This window comes from Lissotriton helveticus, chromosome 5_1, assembly GCF_964261635.1.
Source record: "Lissotriton helveticus chromosome 5_1, aLisHel1.1, whole genome shotgun sequence".
NCBI lineage: Eukaryota > Metazoa > Chordata > Amphibia > Caudata > Salamandridae > Lissotriton > Lissotriton helveticus.
In genome coordinates this window covers 77,964,412-77,985,200 of record NC_136065.1, presented here as the reverse complement: position 1 = coordinate 77,985,200, position 20,789 = coordinate 77,964,412, and the positions used below count along the sequence as shown (strand labels likewise).

Below are 20,789 nucleotides of genomic sequence, written 5' to 3'. Positions count from 1 at the left end.
ACCACTAACTATGCAAGATGAGGAGAGTAAAAGTGTCTTTTCTGTTTAATTCATTTTTTCAGTAGGTCTACCACGAGAAAGCAAACTCAGCTTTTTATTGTAGTCACTATTAGGTTTAGACCTCTGACCTTCAATGAACAGCTCCTGTTTGAGTACAAAAGTAAATAGAATAGAAGGGAAATTCTATGGTGTTCAAAGTAAACTAATATGTGTAGTTATAACCAGTAAAATATTTACAAATAATTTTTCGAATGAAATATACAATTGTTTTTGCACAAATGTTTTTTTATCAAAGCCAATGGAATTAAGGGATTTTGCGCAAGTTGAATTGTGCCCATAATTATGGATATGCCACATGTACCGCATACAACTGTGCCTACCTCAAACAGAGAAACAAGCATTTGCAATGCAATAGGTCTTGCATTAGTTAAAGTTAGAGATATTGGCGGTGGAAATGAGAACGCAGAATTGACAAGTTAAAAATAACTTGGAGGATTTTATACAAATCCATATTTAGGTGGCCGCTCCTGGCACTTTCAGAACCTGAGAAGAAAACAAATTACTGGTATTTTTGCTGAGAAAGAAGGGAACCTTCGAGTCAGAGCACAGGCAGCAGAGCAGTCAGTTCTCTGCTCTGGGACTGTAACATGAACCCGGAAGTCCCGGCGCAGCCAGAGAGGGGCAGAGGCACAGACACACCCACTGCACACAGAGAGGGACAGACGCACAGACACACCCACTGCACACAGGGAGGGACAGACGCACAGACACACCCACTGCACACGGAGAGGGACAGACGCACAGACACGCCCACTGCACACAGAGAGGGACAGACGCACAGACACACCCACTGCACACAGAGAGGGACAGACGCACAGACACACCCACTGCACACAGAGAGGGACAGACGCACAGACACACCCACTGCACAGACACACCCACTGCACACAGAGAGGGGCAGACGCACAGACACACCCACTGCACACAGGGAGGGACAGACGCACAGACACACCCACTTCAAAGAGAGAAACTGAAACTTACCTTCACTTCCTGCGTTTCTGCATCATGGCGGCAGCAGCTCAGCTCGGGAACCTCCAGGAAGAGGCCACTTGTTCCATCTGTTTGGAATATTTTTCTGATCCGGTGATGATCGATTGTGGACACAACTTCTGCCGCTCCTGCATCACCCAGAGCTGGGAGGGAAGAGATGGAAACTTCCCCTGTCCACAGTGCAGGGAAATATCTTCTAGGAAAAACCTCCGACCCAACAGACTAGTGGGGAACATGGTGGAAATTGCAAAACAGCTTCATCTGCCCCCCGTGAAGCCCCCGGGGGAGAATCTGTGTGAGAAACATGATGAGAAACTGAGGCTGTTCTGTGCAGAGGATCAGAGGATGATATGCTGGGTCTGCCGGGAATCCAAGGAGCATAAAACTCACTCAGCAAGTCCCATAGAGGAGGCTGCAGAGGAGCACAAGGTACGTCTGTGGGCCTTAAGGGATCACAAAGTCGCTTGGTGAGCCACACCAAGGGGCAGCCGGAGAGCACACGCTGTGTGTGCAGAGATTACAAACGTCACCCTTTTTATAGGGTGCCAGAAGGCGCCATGTCACTGGGACAACACTTTTACATTTCTGGATTTTGCTTTTTACATATTTTGACCTGGTGTGTTCAAGCAATAGGGTCCAGTAAAGTGAATCAAAACTACAAATCCCAGAATGCACTGATATGTTAAATCAAAATCCTAGAAATTAAAAAGTTGTTTCCCGGTGGCATGGAGTCATCTGGTCTCCCTCCCTGTTTATGCCATAGAGGAGGCTGCAGAAGAGAACAGGGTGTGTCTGTGGGTGTTTATGTATCATAATGCACCCGTGGGTCCCAAAGAGATGTCTGTGCAAGGAGTGTATGTGGGTGTTCACAAGTGAAGACAGTGTAAGTTCTACTGAGGAAGAAGCTGCAGAGGAGCACAAGGCATGTCTGTGGACGATCACGATTCACAAATGAATTAACTTGTTAAGTTTTTAAGAGGATACAATGTATATTTAGGGGTGTTAAGTGTTCTTCGAGCAGGCTGCTGAAAAATACAAGGTATGTTTGTGGTGTTTAGAGATTGTAAGTGAATAGACACCTTGAGGGCTTTATAAGAACCTTCAAAAGAGCACAAAGTGTGTCTGTCAGAGCGCTGGGATCATGGGCTGTATACTGTGAGCCACAGAGGCGGCTGCAGAGGATCAGAAGGGATGTGTGTGGGTGTTTTAGGATCTTACATTATACTCATTCCGTGTAACACTGCAGTGTGAGTTGTCGGTGTCAGAAGACTTGACACGACAATGCAGGGTGTAGCACATGAGCTCACAGGAGCAGAGACACAGCAGAAGAGCTGCAGCGATGCATTGTGACGTGCACAGGGTCTCAAGGGCATTGGTGCAGATGACTCCCGAACAGTGCAGGGTTCATCAGACACAAAGAGAGGTGCAGGGTCCAGGCGCTAGACTTAAATCGTCATTGAACACAGAGTGAAGATCTCCTGTAGCTTTGGCTGCTTGAAGCTCGCTGGCTTTGGGGACCCCTCACAGGATGAATGACCGTCAGGCAGGGCTGCGATCACAGGCTCCCGGTCTGAGGAAGCTCGGAGTGTCCGACCTCCTCACCTCAAGGTGCAGAGCAGCGGACTGGGCTCGGGGTGATGAGGACAAACCCCTCCCTTCAGCGGCAAGAGAGGTCCTTCCTCAGTCCTGGGGGTCCAGCGCCTCCTGTAGAAGGGAGACGGCCATCATTCCCGTCTCTGATCTTCCGCGTTCTCTTCAGTAGAGGTCCTTCCTCGGCCCTGGGGTCCAGCGCCTCCTTAGAAGGGAGACGGCCATCATTCCCGTCTCTGATCTTCCGCGTTCTCTTCAGTAGAGGTCCTTCCTCAGTCCTGGGGTTCCAGCGCCTCCTGTAGAAGGGAGACGGCCATCAGACTGCTTGAACAGCCAGGTCTTGAGTTGTTTCCTGAAGAAGAGATGGTCCAGGGTCAGCCGTAGGTGAGTGGGGAGGGAGTTCCATGTCTTGGCTGCCAGGTAGGAGAAGGATCTTCCTCCGACGGTGGACTTCCGAAAGCGTGGGATGGAGGCGAGGGCGAGGCTGGCGGATCGGAGCTGGCGGGTGGGTGTGTAGAATGTGAGGCGGCTGTTGAGGTACTTCGGGCCCGTGTCGTGGAGAGCCTTGTGTGCGTGGGTGAGGAGTCTGAACGTGATCCTCTTGTTGACGGGGAGCCAGTGCAGTTCTTTCAGGTGGGCAGAGATGTGGTTGTAGGAGGGATGTCCAGGATGAGTCGTGCTGAGGCGTTCTGAATGCGCTGGAGTCTTTTCTGGAGTTTGGCTGTGGTGCCAGCATAGAGGGTGTTCCCGTAGTCCAGACGGCTGGTGACGAGGGCCTGGGTGACCGTCTTCCTGGTTTCGGGGGGGATCCATCGGAAGATCTTACGGAGCAGGCGCAGGGTGTTGAAGCAGGATGACGAGACGGCGTTCACTTGATTGGTCATCGCGAGGGAGGAGTCCAGGATGAAGCCTAGGTTGCGGGCGTGGTCTGTTGGTTTGGGTGCGATGCCCAGGGCACGGGCCACCAGGAGTCGTCCCAGGCAGAGGGAGATGGTCCGAGGATGAGGACTTCCGTCTTGTCGGAGTTCAGTTTCAGACGGCTGATCTTCATCCATTCTGCGACGTCGTTCATTCCTTCCTGGAGGTTGGCTTTGGCCGTGGCGGGGTCGTTGGTGAGGGAGAGGATCAGCTGGGTGTCGTCAGCGTAGGAGATGATGTTGAGGTTGTGTTGACGAGCGATGTCTGCGAGAGGGCTCATGTAGACGTTGAAGAGGGTGGGGCTGAGGGAGGATCCTTGCGGGACGCCGCAGATGACTTTGGTGGGCGCTGATCGGAACGGGGGGAGGTGGACTCTCTGGGTTCTTCCGGTGAGGAACAAGATGATCCACTGTGGCCCCCATCACTGCACATGGGAACCTCGCCTCACATGTCCACAGAATAGAATAGAATAGAATTTGAATAGAATCTGATTTTATTTTTTAGGATGCGAGGGCCCGTGTTGTGCAATGCTCTATGCGTTATGCACATTAGCTTGAAGATAGCTCTCTGTCTCATTGGTAGCCAGTGAAGCTCACGCAGGTAGCTTTTGGCTGGGTCGTACTTTCTTTTATTGCAAATTGCCTTTGCTGCAGCGTTCTGTACGACCTGTAATTTCACTAACAGATAGTCTGCCATTCCCACAAACAGGGAATTTCCGTAATCCAGCCTGCTCATTAATAAGGACTGGACCAGTATTTTCCTACACTCTGTGGGGATCCATGGAAAAACTCGCCGGAGCATCTAGAGTAGTGCAAAGCCTTTGCCACAAGTTATAGATACATGAGTTTTCATGCTCAAGGAGTTGTCTAGAATCACACCTAAATTCTTGGCCGTTGATGCTGGGATAGGAGCGGTGCCCAGAGTGGTGGGCCACCAACTGCTGTCCCATAGATGTATGTGTCTACCAAACAGCAAAATCTCAGACTTGTCTGCGTTCAGTTTGAGACAATGGTTGTGCATCCAGTTGGCTAGTTCAGTCAGACAGTTCAGTAGCCTGTCCTTAGGGTCGTCTTCTTCATCTAATGAAATCATTAGTTGGGTGTCGTCTGCGTAAGAGCAGATCCCGACACCCCACTTTCTCCCTATTTCGGCTAGTGATGAAACAAACACGTTAAATAGGGTTGGACTCAATGAGGCCCCTTGTGGGACCCCATACTTGATGTTCCGGGGAGGGGAAACAAAATCACCCATCCGTACTGACTGTGTTCTGTCTTGCATGAAAGACTGCAGCCACCCTAATGCCTTTTCCCGGATACCCTTGGCTGCAAGGATTTCCAGGAGTCGGTGGTGTGGGACGCTATCAAATGCCGCCGAGAGGTCTAATAAAATCAAGGCGACTGTCTTTCCCTGATCTACCTTATTTCTGATATTGTCCGACACTGCCAGGAGTGTAGATAAAGCATCCTTTTGCTTCAATTCCAAGCTCCATCTTATATATAATTGGATATTCTATGACACCACTCCCCCTTGTTTCTCCAGTTAATAAAATCCCCTTATATTGAATCAACATGCCCAGTAATAAGAGGTAAAATTGGGAAATTACCACCCACCTCGTAATCTTGGCATGGTCATATATTTAAGAGCCCTCCTAGGCTTTTATACCCCCTCAGGAAACTCACACACATAGAGTCTAGTTTCCGCAACCAGAGTTTACAAAGTTCCACTGGTATTGTCCTGAAAAGTACAATATTTTAGGTCAAGATTGATATGCCCTGGTCTTTTTTACTTTCTTAGCCGTGCCCTCTAATCCCATGCCATCTGGTTGTGATGTTTGATTTTCATCCAGGCTGCTCCCACCACTAAACATACTGTCCAATGAGTTCTCCCTCGTGTGGTGTCTGGTTGGGTCTATTTCCTCTTCCCCAGAGAGACTAGAGTGATCTGACAGCAAAAGAATCTATCGCCAGAGTCTGCTTCAGCCTGTTTCACCGTTGACGAGTGCTGCTCTTTCCATTGTTCTTTGTTAGCTGAGCCTTCATTTTCATTTGCCTGTTGCATAGCCTTTATGTCACGGTCACCATGTTATCCTCCAGATCGGGTTGAAGCTTAAAGAGGTCCACCTCTCGACAGCCCCAAGTCCGGATAGAATAAATCCTCTCGGACTAGTGGGATGGTCAAGCAAGGGAAGGAAAGGGTAGGCACAACGGGGGAGGGAGACCAGTAAAGGAAACCATGATGGCCTTAAACCGGGCGAGATGTGAGGATGAACACAAGGTATCAGCACTTACCTATCCTTCGTATGAAATGTGCTTGTCCCCACCAGACTATGTCAGTTCAGTCCTGGACACCCCTAACTGATCTCACCCACAATTTAAAGGATAACACAGAAGCCAATATTAACTGCATGCAAGAATCAGAATTGCGTTCCTGGATAGGGCATTAGTAATTCCAAAAGGTCATTAACAGTTCCCATCCATTACCCAGGATGAAGGGAAGACAATCTCCAGAATAGGGATTCTCTCAGCGCATAATAGTGTATTTGGAGAACAGTGTTAAACTTCAGCCAATAAAAGCAATACTAGAAAGCAAAATGTAGCACTCATGCGCTCCCCCTTTTGTCTCAAAGAGAGAGTGGCAATAGTTCCAGAACACTTGTCTCAGGCAAATGGCAACACATTTCCTCCCGCATGAGACCGTAAGAAGTAACGCGTCTCGCCAACGGGAGGAACAAGGAAACGTGCTCTGGGAGCTGCCATAGCACAATAACAAATGAAACAAAAAGGAATAAAGCCGGTACAAGTTCACACCCTTACCCGACCGTACTTTCTGGTACTTCGGTAATCACAGTATAATTGGCGTCTTCGTAACGGTGCCATCTCCTGATATCCTGACTTCTAACAGCGTGCTATGTCAGCACGTGCGTTGACAGTGCAGGCGGATGACAGGAATTGTAGTTTCTTGTCCCGTTGCATCCTCGCGTCCACTGGCAGTGCGCTCACCCTCTGTGCGCCCTTACTGTACATCATCCCTTCGGAGAGCACTGACAGGCGCAGGGCTCATCCGGGAATCTCCTATGAAGGGCCACCAGCCGGGGAGCATGTACAGAGGAAGGCAATTCCCAGGAGTCCTCCTCAGAACCATATCCTTTCCAAGACACCAAGTACCATAGTTTGTTCTGGGAGACCGTAGAATTCACCACACCCTCGACCCAAAGAGAGATGTCTCTGGGGAGAGAGGGCCACCAGTATCGTCGTAGGGTGTTTTCAATGGTCTTCAGACCACCACAATGTCCAGCACACAGGAGAATATGGCACCAGTGAAAGGCTTGCTGTCTACCTTCCTTGGTGGGTAATAGGACTTGCTTTCCTTTCATGGGAATGCCTTGATGCATTCTCCATTCGGGATGATGTCTGAACCAGTCTCTCCAAGTGGCGGTCTGTACTCCTCTCTTTACTTTGTGTAGGAATTCGTTAGTATGGGTTACACAAATTACTTGGTTAGGTGTAAAGATTGCTTGTACGGGGTTCGTTGTACCTTCCAATTGAGTAGTTTGTCTGCTCAGCGCATCTGCTTTCTTGTTGTCTCTGCTGGGCCTAAAGGTGATGACACAGTGATATTCAGAAAAGAACATCATCCACCTTAGCTGACGAGGAGTAAGCTGCCTGGTGGATTTCATGAACTGCAGATTGTGGTGATCTGTGTAAACAGTTACTTGGTTTTTCGCTCCTTTAATCCAGTGCCTTTTTCCAAAAAGGCATCCTTCATGGCGAATAGCTCCTTTTCGGTGATAGTGTAATTTCTCTCCGCACTGTTCAGCTTACGGGACATGAAAGTGACAGGATGTAAATGCCCGGTGGATGGATGTCTTTGTGATGGCTCCTACTGCTACATCGGAGGCGTCAGCATCTACAATGAATGGTAGTTCTGGATCAGCGTGGGCCAAGATAGGAGCGGAGGAAAAGGCTGCCTTAAGTGCTTCAAAGGTGGTTTGAGCTTCTTCATCCCACTCGAAGGAAACATTCTTCCTTAACAATTGTGTGACTGGGGCCACCAGGGCAGAAAAATGATGGATAAAACTCCTATAAAAATTGGCTAAGCCCAAAAAGCTTTGTCTGTCACATACGTCCTTTGGGCTGGGCCACTCAGTAATGACTGTCAGCTTCCTCCCAGTCATGATTTGGCATGTAGGAGTGAGCATGACCCCCAAGAACTCCACGGTGGTGACATGAAATTCGCATTTACTGATCTTGCAGAAAAGGTGATTCCTTTGCAAGGTCTGTAATACAATCCTCATGTTTTCCTTATGCTCTTCAATGTCTGTGGAAAAGACAAGAATGTCATCTATATACCACGAATCAGTCCGGATACTCCCTGAGAACATTGTTCAGGAAAAACTGGAAGGCAGCTGGGGAATTACAAAGGCCAAAAGGCATGACGAGATACTCACAAAGCCCGTAACAAGTCTTGAAGGCGGTCTTCCCCTCGTCCCCCTCTCGCATCCGAACCAGATGGTAGGCTCCTCAGAGGTCGAGCTTCCTGTATATCTCAGCCCACTTCACTTGGTCCAGCCAAACCGATACAAGGGGGAGAGGGTACTGGTTCTTCACTGTGATAGCGTTCAGCGCTCTGAAGTTCATGCATGTTCGGAGCTCCCCATTGGCCTTAGGTATAAAAAAAAAAAAAGAGGGGAAGCTGCAGGCGACCTGGAGTGACGAATAAATCCCAAAGAAAGGTATTTCTCTATGTACTGCCTGAGATGTAGGTTCTCGGGTTCAGTCAATGTGTACATCCTGCTGCAAGGAACCACTGCACTCGGTATAAGATCAATCTGGTACATCCTGTGTGGAGGTAATTCTTCAGCCATGCTGTCACAAAACACATTAGCATACTTCTGATAGCAGCCGGGCAGTTCCACTTCGTTCTTTGCGGCTGTGGCGATGTGGTGACGCAATGATAAAACCTTGGATGGAACAGTAGGGGGATATATGCAGTGAGTGGTGCAGAACCTGGAATCCATCTTTAAAAAAAAATAAAAAAATCTTTTATTGGTTTTATCCACAACAAGAACGAAAGAGCCATGGTGCTCCACAATCATCGGGTTGCAACCCGGCACATCACTATCGTATATGGCAGGCATGAACAACAACAGAATGGAAACCCGAACCCCCTCCCTCCTCCTCCTCCTCAAAAGAAAAAACAAAAGGATGACCTGATAGAAAAGAAGGATCTATGGAGCAATCCCCATAGGCTACTAAGTAGTGGGCGTAACAGAGACAGATGTTGGTGGCGGATCCGTCAGTCTTAACAATCTGAGATATTTGGGACAGGTGAGCTCCATAAATCCGGATGTCAAGAGCACAAGGAGGGGTGCCCACAAATCGTGAAAGGAACCCCCGGGGTTGGTTAACGAGAGAGAGATCTTTTTCATCGCTAGAAGGGACTGTTGTGGAACCCCAATGTGTTAGAACATTCTGGACTGCCGCGCCTATGGTGAGCTCTGTTTATTTACTCTAAGGAATTGCGATAAACTGTGCTTAACTGTGATGTTTGCTACCTTTCTTTTGATAACTTACTGTTTAATAACTTTTTAACCTTGTATTCTTAATTATTTATGTATTTTATCTTGTATGTACATATTTTATCTCTGCTTTTATGGTCTATGATCGCAATAAAGTTATCAAAACAAACTATTTATTTGCCTCTCCTAGAAGTAAGCGGGAAAATTATGGCATTGGGAAGGCCAATGAGGTTATACACTGGGAATCTCGGGACCTGGGTATCGAAGTGGGGGTCGACCTCATCTAGGATCTGTTGCCAGTATGTCCCCAGAATAGGGCAGTCCCAAAGTAAGTGTGTGAGAGTGCCTGGGGAACCGCAGGCTCGCCAGCATAGCGGACTACGTGAAGGGTTACTGCTATGGAGCCTTACTGGGGTTAAATACCAATAGGTGGCCAGCTTAGTGGCTGTTTCAATAGATGAAACATTGCGGGCCATGAGTCGGTCTCGGTAGAAAATATCCTTCCATTCTTTCGGCGAGAGGTCTCTACCCGGCTCGCTTTCCCAACGCAGTTGACCGGGGGATTTCCCGGTGTCGGGGATGGTTTGAGTGACTTTATACAGGTCGGACGTTAGGCGTGCATCGCTGTGTCTTGTAATTAACCATTTCTCAAACGGTGTGAGCATTCTCCCCGCACCCTCCTGCACCTCCCCATGTAGCACCCAGTGTGGAATCTGTAGATATCGAAAGCGCTCTGTTTCGGGAACACCGTGGTCAGTGCGGAACTCGACGAAACGTCGCGGTCCGGAAAGATCAAAGAACTGTCCTATGGAGCGGTTAGCTTCTGTCGTCCAGTGGTGAAATTCCCCATAGTCGAGGCCAGGTGAAAAATCTGGGCTCTGTACGATGAGCATAATGGGAGATAGGAAAGATGTGAGTCCCCTGGCGATCGCAGTTCTATCTCAGGCTAACATTATGGGTCTTGTTACTTCTGAGAGGTACAAATTGCGAGGCCGCCCCTTGCGGGAGAGGAATGGAAGCCCCCCATAGCGGTTGGGCTGCCAGGGACCTATCCATAAAAATAGCCAGTGTTTCTCAGATACAGGGCGTGACCACTCCACCAGGGCCCTCAGCTGAGCCGCCCGCCAGTACGCCAAAAGATCAGAAACACCCAGCCCTCCATCTACCGGTTCTTTATATGTAAGATCACGATGCATCCGAGCCCTCTGATTCCGCCAGATAAAGCGCTTTATGTCTCCCTGCAAGGCACGTAGCACACCAGAGGGGGGCATTAGCGGAAGAGTGTGAAATAGGTAAAGAATCTGGGGCAGCACCATCTTCACTGCCGCAATCTGGCCTAGCCCAAAGAGGGAATGTAGTCTCCATTTGCGGAGGTAATCTCAAACTTGTTTCAATAGTATTGTGTAATTCAACTGCCTAGATGGTGGAAGCCACCCGAAGACCCTGGTAGGTAATCGCGTCATGAACCCATTGAATCTGAAAAGTACGCTGGAGATATTCCAACGTCTCGGGCTCTAGCGATAAGTTCAGGGCTTGCGACTTATGCATATTAATCTGGAAGCCCGAGGTAATCGCAAACTGACCCAATTCATCTAAAAATACCGGCAGGGACTCCCGAGGATGTTCCAGGGTTGCCACCACATCATCGGCTTATATGCAGAGCTTGTGCTCCGAATTCCCGAAGTGCGATCCTTTAATGGCCGGTTCATCACTGACTCTTTGAGATAGAGGCTCCATATAGAGGGTGAAAAGGAGTGGTGACGGTGGGCACCCCTGCCTGGTTCCCCTATGAATAGGGAAGGCCGCTGATGCCACACTGTTCCCCCATACCGTAGCAGTAGGGTTCACATAACTCTGAAAGATCCAATCGATAAAGCGGTCCGTGACGCCAAAGTGTACGAGTGTCGCACGGAGGTATGGCTAGTGGACCCTATCAAACGCTTTTTCAGCATCGACCGAGAGGCTCATGCGTTCCGCCGAAAAAGCTCAGAGCGGTCCATCAGGTGGAAGAGTCGTTTGGTATTATTGGAGCACTGTCGCCTGGGAACAAAGCCTGATTGGTCCGGATCAATCAGACCGGGGAGGTGACGAGAGAGTCTGGCCGCAAAAATACTGGTAAAGATTTTTAGGTCCACATTGAGTAGAGATATGAGGCGATAGGAGCTGCATAGATGGGTATCCTTCCCTGGTTTAAAATCACGGTTCTTAAGGCCTCTAACAGAGAAGATGGGAAGGAAGAGGTGGGGGACGACCCGACAGAGTTAAAAACACGCACCAAGTGCCGGGCCAACGTCCCACAAACTTTTTATAAAAACCCGAAGTGAACCCATCAGGGCCGGGTGATTTGTTGAGCTTCAAGCAAGCAATTGCCGATAAGACCTCCTCCAATTGGATGGGGGCCTCTAGTTCGGCCACCTGAGATGGCAGCAGTTTGGCTGTAGCCATGTCATGGAGGTATTGGGTCGGTTCAATTACGGTTAGAGCTTGGGCCGAGTGCAGCTTTCCGTAGAAGTGTCTGAAGGCCTCCACAATTTCAGCGTCCTCACTTCTTTCTCTCCCCCCGCCCCCGGGATTTAGTACCGCTGCCACTATGTGAGCTTGTCTTTGCCCTCCAAGGCGGTTTGCGTGAAGTCGCCCACAATGGTCCCCACCCACATAAAAAGTATGCTTGAGGTGTAGAGCCGTATATTCAGCTCGGTCAACATCCAACCCCACTAGCTGTGCCCGGGCCGCCTTTAGGAGTTTCCAGACTCTAGGAGCACCAGTCCGCTGGTGGATACGCTCCAACTCAGTGACCTCGCTCTTCAAGTGGTCTCGTTTTTCCCGCCTATCTCTATTGTCGGCGGCCGCTATGCTGATGAAGACCCCTCGAATCACCGCGTTCATCGCCTCCCATAGGGTCGTCAAAGATCTGTCTGGGTTTTCATTAGAGGATAAATAGTCAGCATGCTTGCTTCATTCTGTTGCACTATGGAAGGGCGTTGAAGCATAGTTTCACAAAGACGCCAAAAACGGTGAGTAGGGCGCTGCTGGGGCATGGTCAGCGAGAGCCGCAGTGCGGAGTGGTCAGACAGGGGACATGGAAGAATCTCCACCTCTCGGACCTGCCGCGTTAGGAGGTGAGAGGTAAAGAGATAGTCAATTCTGTTGTATGTTTTATGGGGGTGGGAGTAGAAAGTGTAGGCCCTAGTGTTGGGGTGTCGAAGTCTCCATATGTCGGTCAGTCCAGCTTCCACCAGCAATCGCTTCCCTGCGTTGGACAAAGTCCCCGTTTGACCCCACCTATGCGCAGAACGATCAAAGTCACCATCCATCATTATAAGTCCCCTCCTAGCAGGACTGTTTTGTCTGGTAGGCCCGGGAGTTCCTGAATTACTGTCTTAATGAAACCCTCTTGCTCACTGTTGGGGACGTATACCGAGGCTACAAAGAACGTGTGTGTATCTTAGGTGAGGGTGTAAGCCAAGAACCTCCCTTTAATTTCCGCCCACTTTTTACCAACCTGCCCCTGGAACCTGGAAGACACCAATATAGCAACCCCAGCGATTTTGGAAGTGGCCGACAAGAACATCTGGTGAGGGAATGCCTTTGATCTCAGTCGATGGGTATCAGCAGGGGGCAGGTGCGTCTCCTGGAGTAGGCATATATGGGCATTCAAATGCTCCAAATAGGACAGAAGGGCTCAGCGTTTGGTGGGGTTGTTTAGCCCCTTCACATTGAGGGACACAACTTGGAGGTCAGGAGTCATAAGAATGTGGACGCGGATTTGCTATAGCCAACAACACTGTCCCTGCAACTTCACCAGCATACGGCCCGCCAACCCACCCACAGAAGAACCCCACTTCCTCAGATGCATCTTGCTCAACACCCGCTCTGCCCGCAAACACGCCGTCAAACTCTGGGACCTACTCAACACCAACACCCCGGACGTCGCCTTCCTGATGGAGACCTGACTGACCCCCTCCTCGGCACCTGACATTGCCATAGGCATCCTGGAAGGCTACAAGATCACCCGCAAGGACCGCACCAACGGGACAGGAGGACCCCATCTTCTCTGCGAGCACCCACGTCTTCTTTGACCGCACCGCCGTACTCCACTGGACCGACCACCGCTGCATCCACTTCACATTCCGCAAAACCCTCCATACACCACCGCACCCAGCAGATGCCTCGCCGCAGCTGGGGCAAGATCACCGAGGAACAGTTAACTGCCGCCCTCACCCAGATCCCTCCCGCAGACCCGACTGACCCCGACACCGCAGCCCAAAGCCTCAGACAATGGATCAACGACTGCCCCAACACCCTCGCCCCACTCAGGAAGCCCGCCAACACCCACACCAGCAAGAGAGCCAGCTTGTTCACCAAAGACGTCCAGGCCTCCAAGCGAGCCTGCCGTAAACTAGAAAAAAACTGGACCCGCAAAAAAACACCGGAAAACTGCACATCCCACAGGAACGCCACCAGCCAACACCACCAACTCATCAGATCCGCCCAAAGGACCGCCTTCAGAGACCACCTAGACAGCAACGCACAGAACAGCAAAGAGCTCTTCAGCATCGTGAAGGAACTCTCCAACCCCAGCTCCAACAGCAACGACATCCCACCATCACAAGACCTGTGCGAATCGCTGGCCACCGTCTTCCATCGCAAGATCGCAGACATCCACGACAGCTTTGACACCGTCATCACCTTGGCAACATCCAACATCCACGACCACCACCCGCACCAATCACCTGCTCGCCTGGACCAACATCGACGACGATGACACCATCAAGATCATGAACACCGTCCACTCCGAATCCCCGGAAGACTCCTGCCCACACCACATCTTCAACAAAGCCAGCAGCACCATCGCACCCCACCTCCGGAAAACCATCAACATCTCCTTCGAGACAGCGACCTTCCCAGGGAGCTGGAAGCACACAGAGATCAACACCCTACTAAAGAAATCCAAGGCGGCTCCCAAGGACCTCAAGAATTTCCGACCCATCTCCCTGCTCCCGTTCCCGGCGAAGGTCATCGAAAAGGCCGTCAACAAACAACTAACCAGCTAACTCGAAGAGAACAACATCCTGGACCCATCCCAGTCCGGGTTCCGCAGCAACCACAGCACCGAAACTGCCCTCATCGCCGCCACCGACAACATCAGGATCATGCTCGACAATGGCGAAACCGCTGCCCTCATCCTCCTGGACCTGTCAGCCGTTTTCGACACAGTCTGCCACCGCACACTAAGAGCACGCCTCCACGATGCCGGAATCCAAGGAAAGGCCCTGGACTGGACCACCTCCTTCCTCTCCGGCAGAACCCAGGGCGTCCGCCTGACCCCCTTCCGCTCCAAAACCACCGAGATCATCTGCGAAGTACCCCAAGGTTCATCTCTCAGCCCAACATTGTTCAAAGTCTAGAATGCACCACTTGCCCACGTCGCCCAACAGCACGACCTAAACATCATCTCCTATGCCGACGACAGCCAGCTGATCCTCTTGCTCACCAAGGACCCCCACACTGCCAAAACCAACCTACACGAAGGAATGAAGGCTGTCACCGACTGGATGAGGGACAACCGACTGAAGCTGAACTCAGACAGGACAACGCTCCACCCCCTCGGCCTGGGACGACTCCTGGTGGCCAACGGCACTAGGAACACCCCCCTTCACTCACCAACCACGCACGAAACCTAGGGGTCATCCTCGACCCCACACTCTCCATGACAAGCCGTCTCCTTCTCCTGCTTCAACACCCTCCACATGCTTCGCAGGAACTTCAAGTGGATCCCCACCGAAACTAAAAGGACGGTCACCCAAGCCCTTGTCAGCAGTAGACTGGACTACGGCAACGCACTCTACGCAGGAGCCCTGGTCAAACTTCTGACACGACTCCAACGCATCCAGAACGCCTCCGCACGCCTTATCCTCGACATCCCTCGCCACAGCCACATCACACCCCACCTGAAAGACTTGCACTGGCTCCCCATCAACAAGAGGATAACCTTCAAGCTCCTCACCCACGCACACAAAGCACTCCACAACACCGGACCAGCTTACCTCAACAGACGACTCGGCCTCCACCCCCCCCCCCCCGCCAGCTCCACTCCGCTGACCATGCCCTCGCCATCGTCCCCCGCACCCGAAGAGTGACCACCTGCAGCAGATCATTCTCCCACCTCGCCGCCAAGACATGGAACACCCTCCCCATTCGCCTCCGACAAACCAAAGACCTTCTAATCTTCAGGAGACTCCTCAAGACCTGGCTATTCGAATAGTAGCAGCTCCTCCCCCCCCCCACCACCCCAGCGCCTTGAGACCCTCACGGGTATGTAGTGCGCTTTACAAATGCTATGATTGATTGATTATGGGAATGGAAAATGAGGTGCAATAGTATAATACCACCCTTGATATACATCAGAGGAGGAGGAGACAACCTAAATGAAAAACCCCAAACCACAAACGTAAAGGAAGAAACATTCCAATGAATAGTTCACAAATTTCCCAGGCATTTCGCCTGTGGTGAGACGTGGGATGGATAGCAGGAACCCCCGTCGCCCCCACCCGCCCGGACCCAGCCATAATAGCCGGTGTGACCCTACAAAGTGACAGAAATCAGCACCTCAAAATTTTATAGGTCAATCTGCATTGTTGGAGTCCTCTGACAGGGTCTGAAGGACTGCGGAGAGTTCTTTGGCAATCGCGTCTGGATCCGGACGAGAGCCAGACGGCGTACCGCCGACTCTCTGCCATCGGCCGTTATCCCCCCGTCGGGCGGACGCTGTGGGTTTCACCGGCTCGGCGTGGTCAGACTCCGGCAGTTGCAGAAGAGATGTTGCTTCATCCAGAGAACGTATTTGGCGGAGTCTGCCCTCCCATTTGAAAATTAGCCTAAATGGATGCCCCCAAGAGTAAGCGATGTCTTTGGATCGGAGAAATGCGGTGATGGGGGGAAGTCACGTCGTTTCTGTAGAGTGGAGGCCGCTAAGTCTTGGAAGAGAAGAGGCCTACAGGAGCGAAATTCAATGGGACGGTTGGACCGTGCCTCACGGAGAATGCGCTCCTTAAGCTTGAAGTCGAGGACACACGTCAGGATATTGGGTGGAGGGGCCATCAGAGATCTCTTGAGACCCACTCGATGTGTCCGGTCCAGTCGGATCTCCTGGCCCGGGGGACCTTCCAGGATGTGACGGAACAAGTCCATGACGAAGGCCTCAATGTCTTGCCCTTCTGGCCCCTGAGGTACCGCCCGGATCCGAATATTATTTCGACGAGAGAGGTTCTCCAGGTCCTCCACATGGGATTGAAGATCCAGAAGTTGATTGCGCAGCCTGAGTACCTCCTGTTGGAGCTGGGACACCTCTTCATCTCTGGCCGCTGTCTGATTCTCCAAGTCGGCCATTCGTTCCCCCACAGAATCAATGTCTTTGCGCATCTCACGGATTTTGGTAGTAAGATCTTTCTTCATGGTATGAAATTCCCTGGTGAGGTCCACTAAAAGAGATTCTAGGACCTTACTGGTAAATTGTCCGTCAAGCTCTGCTCTGACCCCCCCCTCCCCTCAACAGCCCCTCCAGTATGGGTCATCGTCTCTGTTCCAACGCCCCCCACTTTAAGTAACCAGTCTTTTACTAATCTGTCCTTACGAGCTCTGGCAACAGCCATTTGTACGAGCCTCCACTCCCAATTCACAATGAGGGGGTCAGTTGGAGGGCTAGCACGTAGCAATGAGATCCGTGTAACAGGCCTCCAGGCCCTGTCTGCAAAAGTGTCTCCCCGACCCTTGAGCCGCGCTAAAGAAAGCTGTGCAAAATGTCCGTTCCTGATGGAAGCGTCGTGTGAGGTGTGTCACGCAACTGGGGACACCTCTCGGTCGGTGCTCACTGGCAATGTCTAGTGGATAGCGAAGGCTCTCCCCCGTGATGGTGCCCAGGGATAGTGAAGGAATATATCAACAAAGAGTAGCAGTGGGTCATTAGCTAGTTAGTTCAAAATATGTATCTGCAAAAAGGGAGGACACCCCACAAAAGATAGAGAATCAAACCTCAACTATGTGTAGGTATGCTATCTCAGAGTAAGTATCTTTCCTGTGAAGAAAGATACCCATCAGCTGTCGATCCTGGACGCCCTGTTCATCATCTGGGTTCCTTCTCACCGGGAAGGTAAGTTTTAGACTTCCACTGTAGACAGCAAGAGCTCACACCTTTGTCTCAACAGTGGAACCCAGTAGGTGTTACCATATACTAGGGTGTGAAAAGACAGCTGTAGAGCAGTGCAAGTGAAAGGTGAAAAAAAGTGAAATGTGATATGAACAAATAAAATTGGGTAGTAGAAAGGATAGGAAACGAAGGAAAGGCACCCAAACAGATACATAAAAGGAGACAAACAACCAAACAACAAAACGTAAATTTGGTTACACAATCCATAAATTATGTGCATCAGTGATTGGTTAATATAGAACTGTATCGTAAGCCAATGGCTAGAAATTCTCTTCTAAGTTATCAAAGTTGCCACCCGAAAGCCCTACGGGACAATCTGCCATTTGGGCAATTTTTGAGGATACAACGCAACTGTTCAACCAAATCATCATTTGAGAAGCATGCCAAGAGTCTAGAGGCAAGTCTGGCTGCAAAGAACTACCCCAAAAATTTGATACGCAGGGCTAAAAAGAGAGCCTCCAATAACAATCGAGAGAGCCTGCTAGAAATATGTCCCCCAAAGGAGAAACAGGATCGGATCACATGTGTCAATACTTTTTCCACACAATCGAATAGAGTCCAGCAAATTGTGAGAAAACATTGGGCAATTCTTAATACAGAGACGGACAGACTACCCCTACCTCTGTTTGCTTGGAAAAGGGGTCAAAATCTGAAGGACCACTTGGTCCATACAAGACCCAATACAACTATGCCACGATCGGTGGGAACCCTATGGGACATGCCAGCAGTGAGGGGTCACCATCCTTGTGGTAACTGTGCTGCTTGTCCCCAAACCTCAAAGACAACGAGCATTGATATAGGCACTGACCGTCCGTGGGTACAACGACGGTTCACAAACTGTAATAGTGCCAACCTGGTGTACCTCATTACATGTCCTTGTAATATGAGGTACGTAGGGCTTACCACCAGGAAAATAAAGGTTCGAATCTCGGAGCATAAAAGCTCTATTAGGTGCCAGCGACAAGCAACCAAGATGACGAACCATTTTCTAGAAGTAGGTCATGGCCCTACCGATCTGAAATGGACTGTAATTGAGCAGCCAATGATTCCAACCCATATATCAGATGTGAAGAAGTTTCTGTTCAGGCTTGAGCAGAAATGGGTATATAAACTGAACTCGGATAAAGTTGGATTGAATGAGGACATCCCTTGGATATCCCTGTGAAAAATGTGCTCTACGATATTGAGATACCTTCTCTCTGCATGAAGTTAAGTAATGTTAAATTCATCCAGACTTTGAGGATGTTGTGCAGACTATTGACTGAGTTTGGCATTTGAACACAACTGAGACTGGTGGCAACTGTGAAATTCTGAGCACCACAGTTATGAAATATGTCTAGCTCTACTTTATTTGTATCAGAATGGTTCCTCAATTCTGTGTTCAGACGTGTGACCCTTGCATGGTACACTATGTGAAGAGATATACCACTTTGTGATATGCATACAACAATTTTTATTATGCCAGTATGTACAATGGGCTAATTTTCTGAACTTATACTGCCTTACAGCTGCCTTCTGGTATCGAAGTTGATAACAGGTCCACCGTGAAACCGATCAGCATATAACATTCCTTTGATATATTTAGAATATGCTTTATTTGTATCAGAATGGTTCCTCAATTCTATGTTCAGGCGTTTGACTCTTGTATGGTATACTATGTGAAGAGATATACCACCTTGTGATTGGCATATAACAATTTTTATAATGCCAGTATGCATAATGGGCTAATTTTCTGAACCTATACTGCTCAACAGCTGCCTTCTGATACCTAAGTTGTTCAACGGTCCACCGTGAAATCGATCAACATATAACACTCCCTTAATATATTTAGAATATGCTTGTTGGATCGTCATAACACAGAACAAAAGAAAAAAAGGAAAAAAAGGAAAAATAAATTTTTCTCTGTGAAAGTATTTGACACATAAAATAGCTGAATGCGGCGCTGTCTGTTTGTTATCAAGGAATATCACTAGAGTGGACTCAGTTGTATAAAGCCGAGATCCCGTAATACAAAAGGAAACCAACACGACTGCATAATGAGAAAGACTACACTTCCCATGATGCTCTGAGACAGCGCACGGTTGTGACGCGTCTCACGCGACGGATTACAGCAGAGAGAGAGGTTTTTAGCCCGAACCATTGCTCCGGTCGGTACCTCCCTGAAACAGCCCAGAAGGACGTCTGGAGTACCGACTGGAAGGTAAACTATCAGGCAGGAGGACCGTGAGTATGAACTTGGGTGTGTCCGCTATCAGTCATGACGCGGGGTGCACGCGATCTGACTTTCGAGTGCTTGAGCGCTGATAGTTTTACGCTTCCCTATACTGTTGGAGAGTGGGATGAGCGATAGAGTGAGATCGAGTTTTGTAAAGTTTTACTAACACATTATAAAGTGAGGCGGATGTTTTTCCGTAACTGTGTGAAACCATCATATCGTCAACAAATTTGATGGATATAGGACGAGGCGCAATAATAATTAATATGTGTGCTCTGAGATAGTGAAGACGTCTGCACATTACTATCCATGAGTACACAGAGGCAGAAAACCGCCATTTTTTGTTTGCTACGTTTGGAGTAGTGTTATGAAGTCAGTTTTTCTGACAAGTCCGAGTAACCCCTGCTCTTAATGCTTTCTTTTGCTCACCAGTGCGGGGCTCCATTTACCTGAGCTGTGGCCAGGTGTGAAGGACTGGGCAATTTTAAGACCCAGCGGTGCCAGGGAACAACACCTGAAACCTTCGTGGGTTTACCTGTCCTGGCGTACAAATGACAGAGACACGGGACACTTCCTTCGGCGTCAAAGATCAGCATTTATTTACTGCAGGGGTACAGAAACCGCAAGAAGTACACAGCGTGTAGGTTCTGAGAGACTGCTTCAAATTGTACAAGTGGATCGCTCCTTTTATACATAATTTCATCATTCCACAACATGGTGAACAAAAGGTTACAACTCAGTTCCCACAGTAAATCTCAAAAGGGTCGCATTCATGTTTTCAGAAGCCCGGAACATAATTACAGTAGCATCGCCGGTTCCCAACTGTAAAAGCACATTATCTCACCATTAGCACGTTCCACTCTAGTTGTAAATGAGCCAAAAGAAAAGACAGAAACCGGTGTAGGGAAGACAGACAACAGATCAAAAAGGAGTGTGGGGGCAATATCGGAAGCATGATTGCGGGATCAAAGGAGTCGTGCCTAATGCATGCACGGCTAAAACAATAGAGCGGCACAGCAAGATGAGCCTTGAGCGGAGCCATCTGCGTTTGTCGGGTCATTTCCCTAGTCATAAAGACACCCTCAAAGGAATATGCATCTTCTGAACGTGCTTGGGAAACCCAGGGTCATGAAGCGGACGTTGTCCGTTCGCAGGCTACGTGAGGGCAAGAAACAAAATGGATGCTGTATCTAAGATGGAACCCGTGGGTTCAGATGAGGAAACCCACGAATAAGACGAACGGTGCAAAGTAGTGTAGTGAAAACGCGTACACCCACTAGACTCGTCATTTG

General features: G+C 49.6%; 1 protein-coding gene across 1 annotated transcript in view; it reads left to right on the top strand.

The window, feature by feature from the left end:
• Window positions 1-998: 998 nt before the first annotated feature.
• The window catches only part of LOC144754154 (E3 ubiquitin-protein ligase TRIM39-like), a 161,868-nt gene continuing 142,077 nt past the window's right edge, over window positions 999-20,789 (top strand). Inside the window, exon 1 of the mRNA XM_078641736.1 lies at window positions 999-1,479. Within this exon, the coding sequence (XP_078497862.1) occupies window positions 1,066-1,479 (414 nt within the window). The 5' untranslated portion in view covers window positions 999-1,065. The remainder of the gene's footprint in view (window positions 1,480-20,789) is intronic.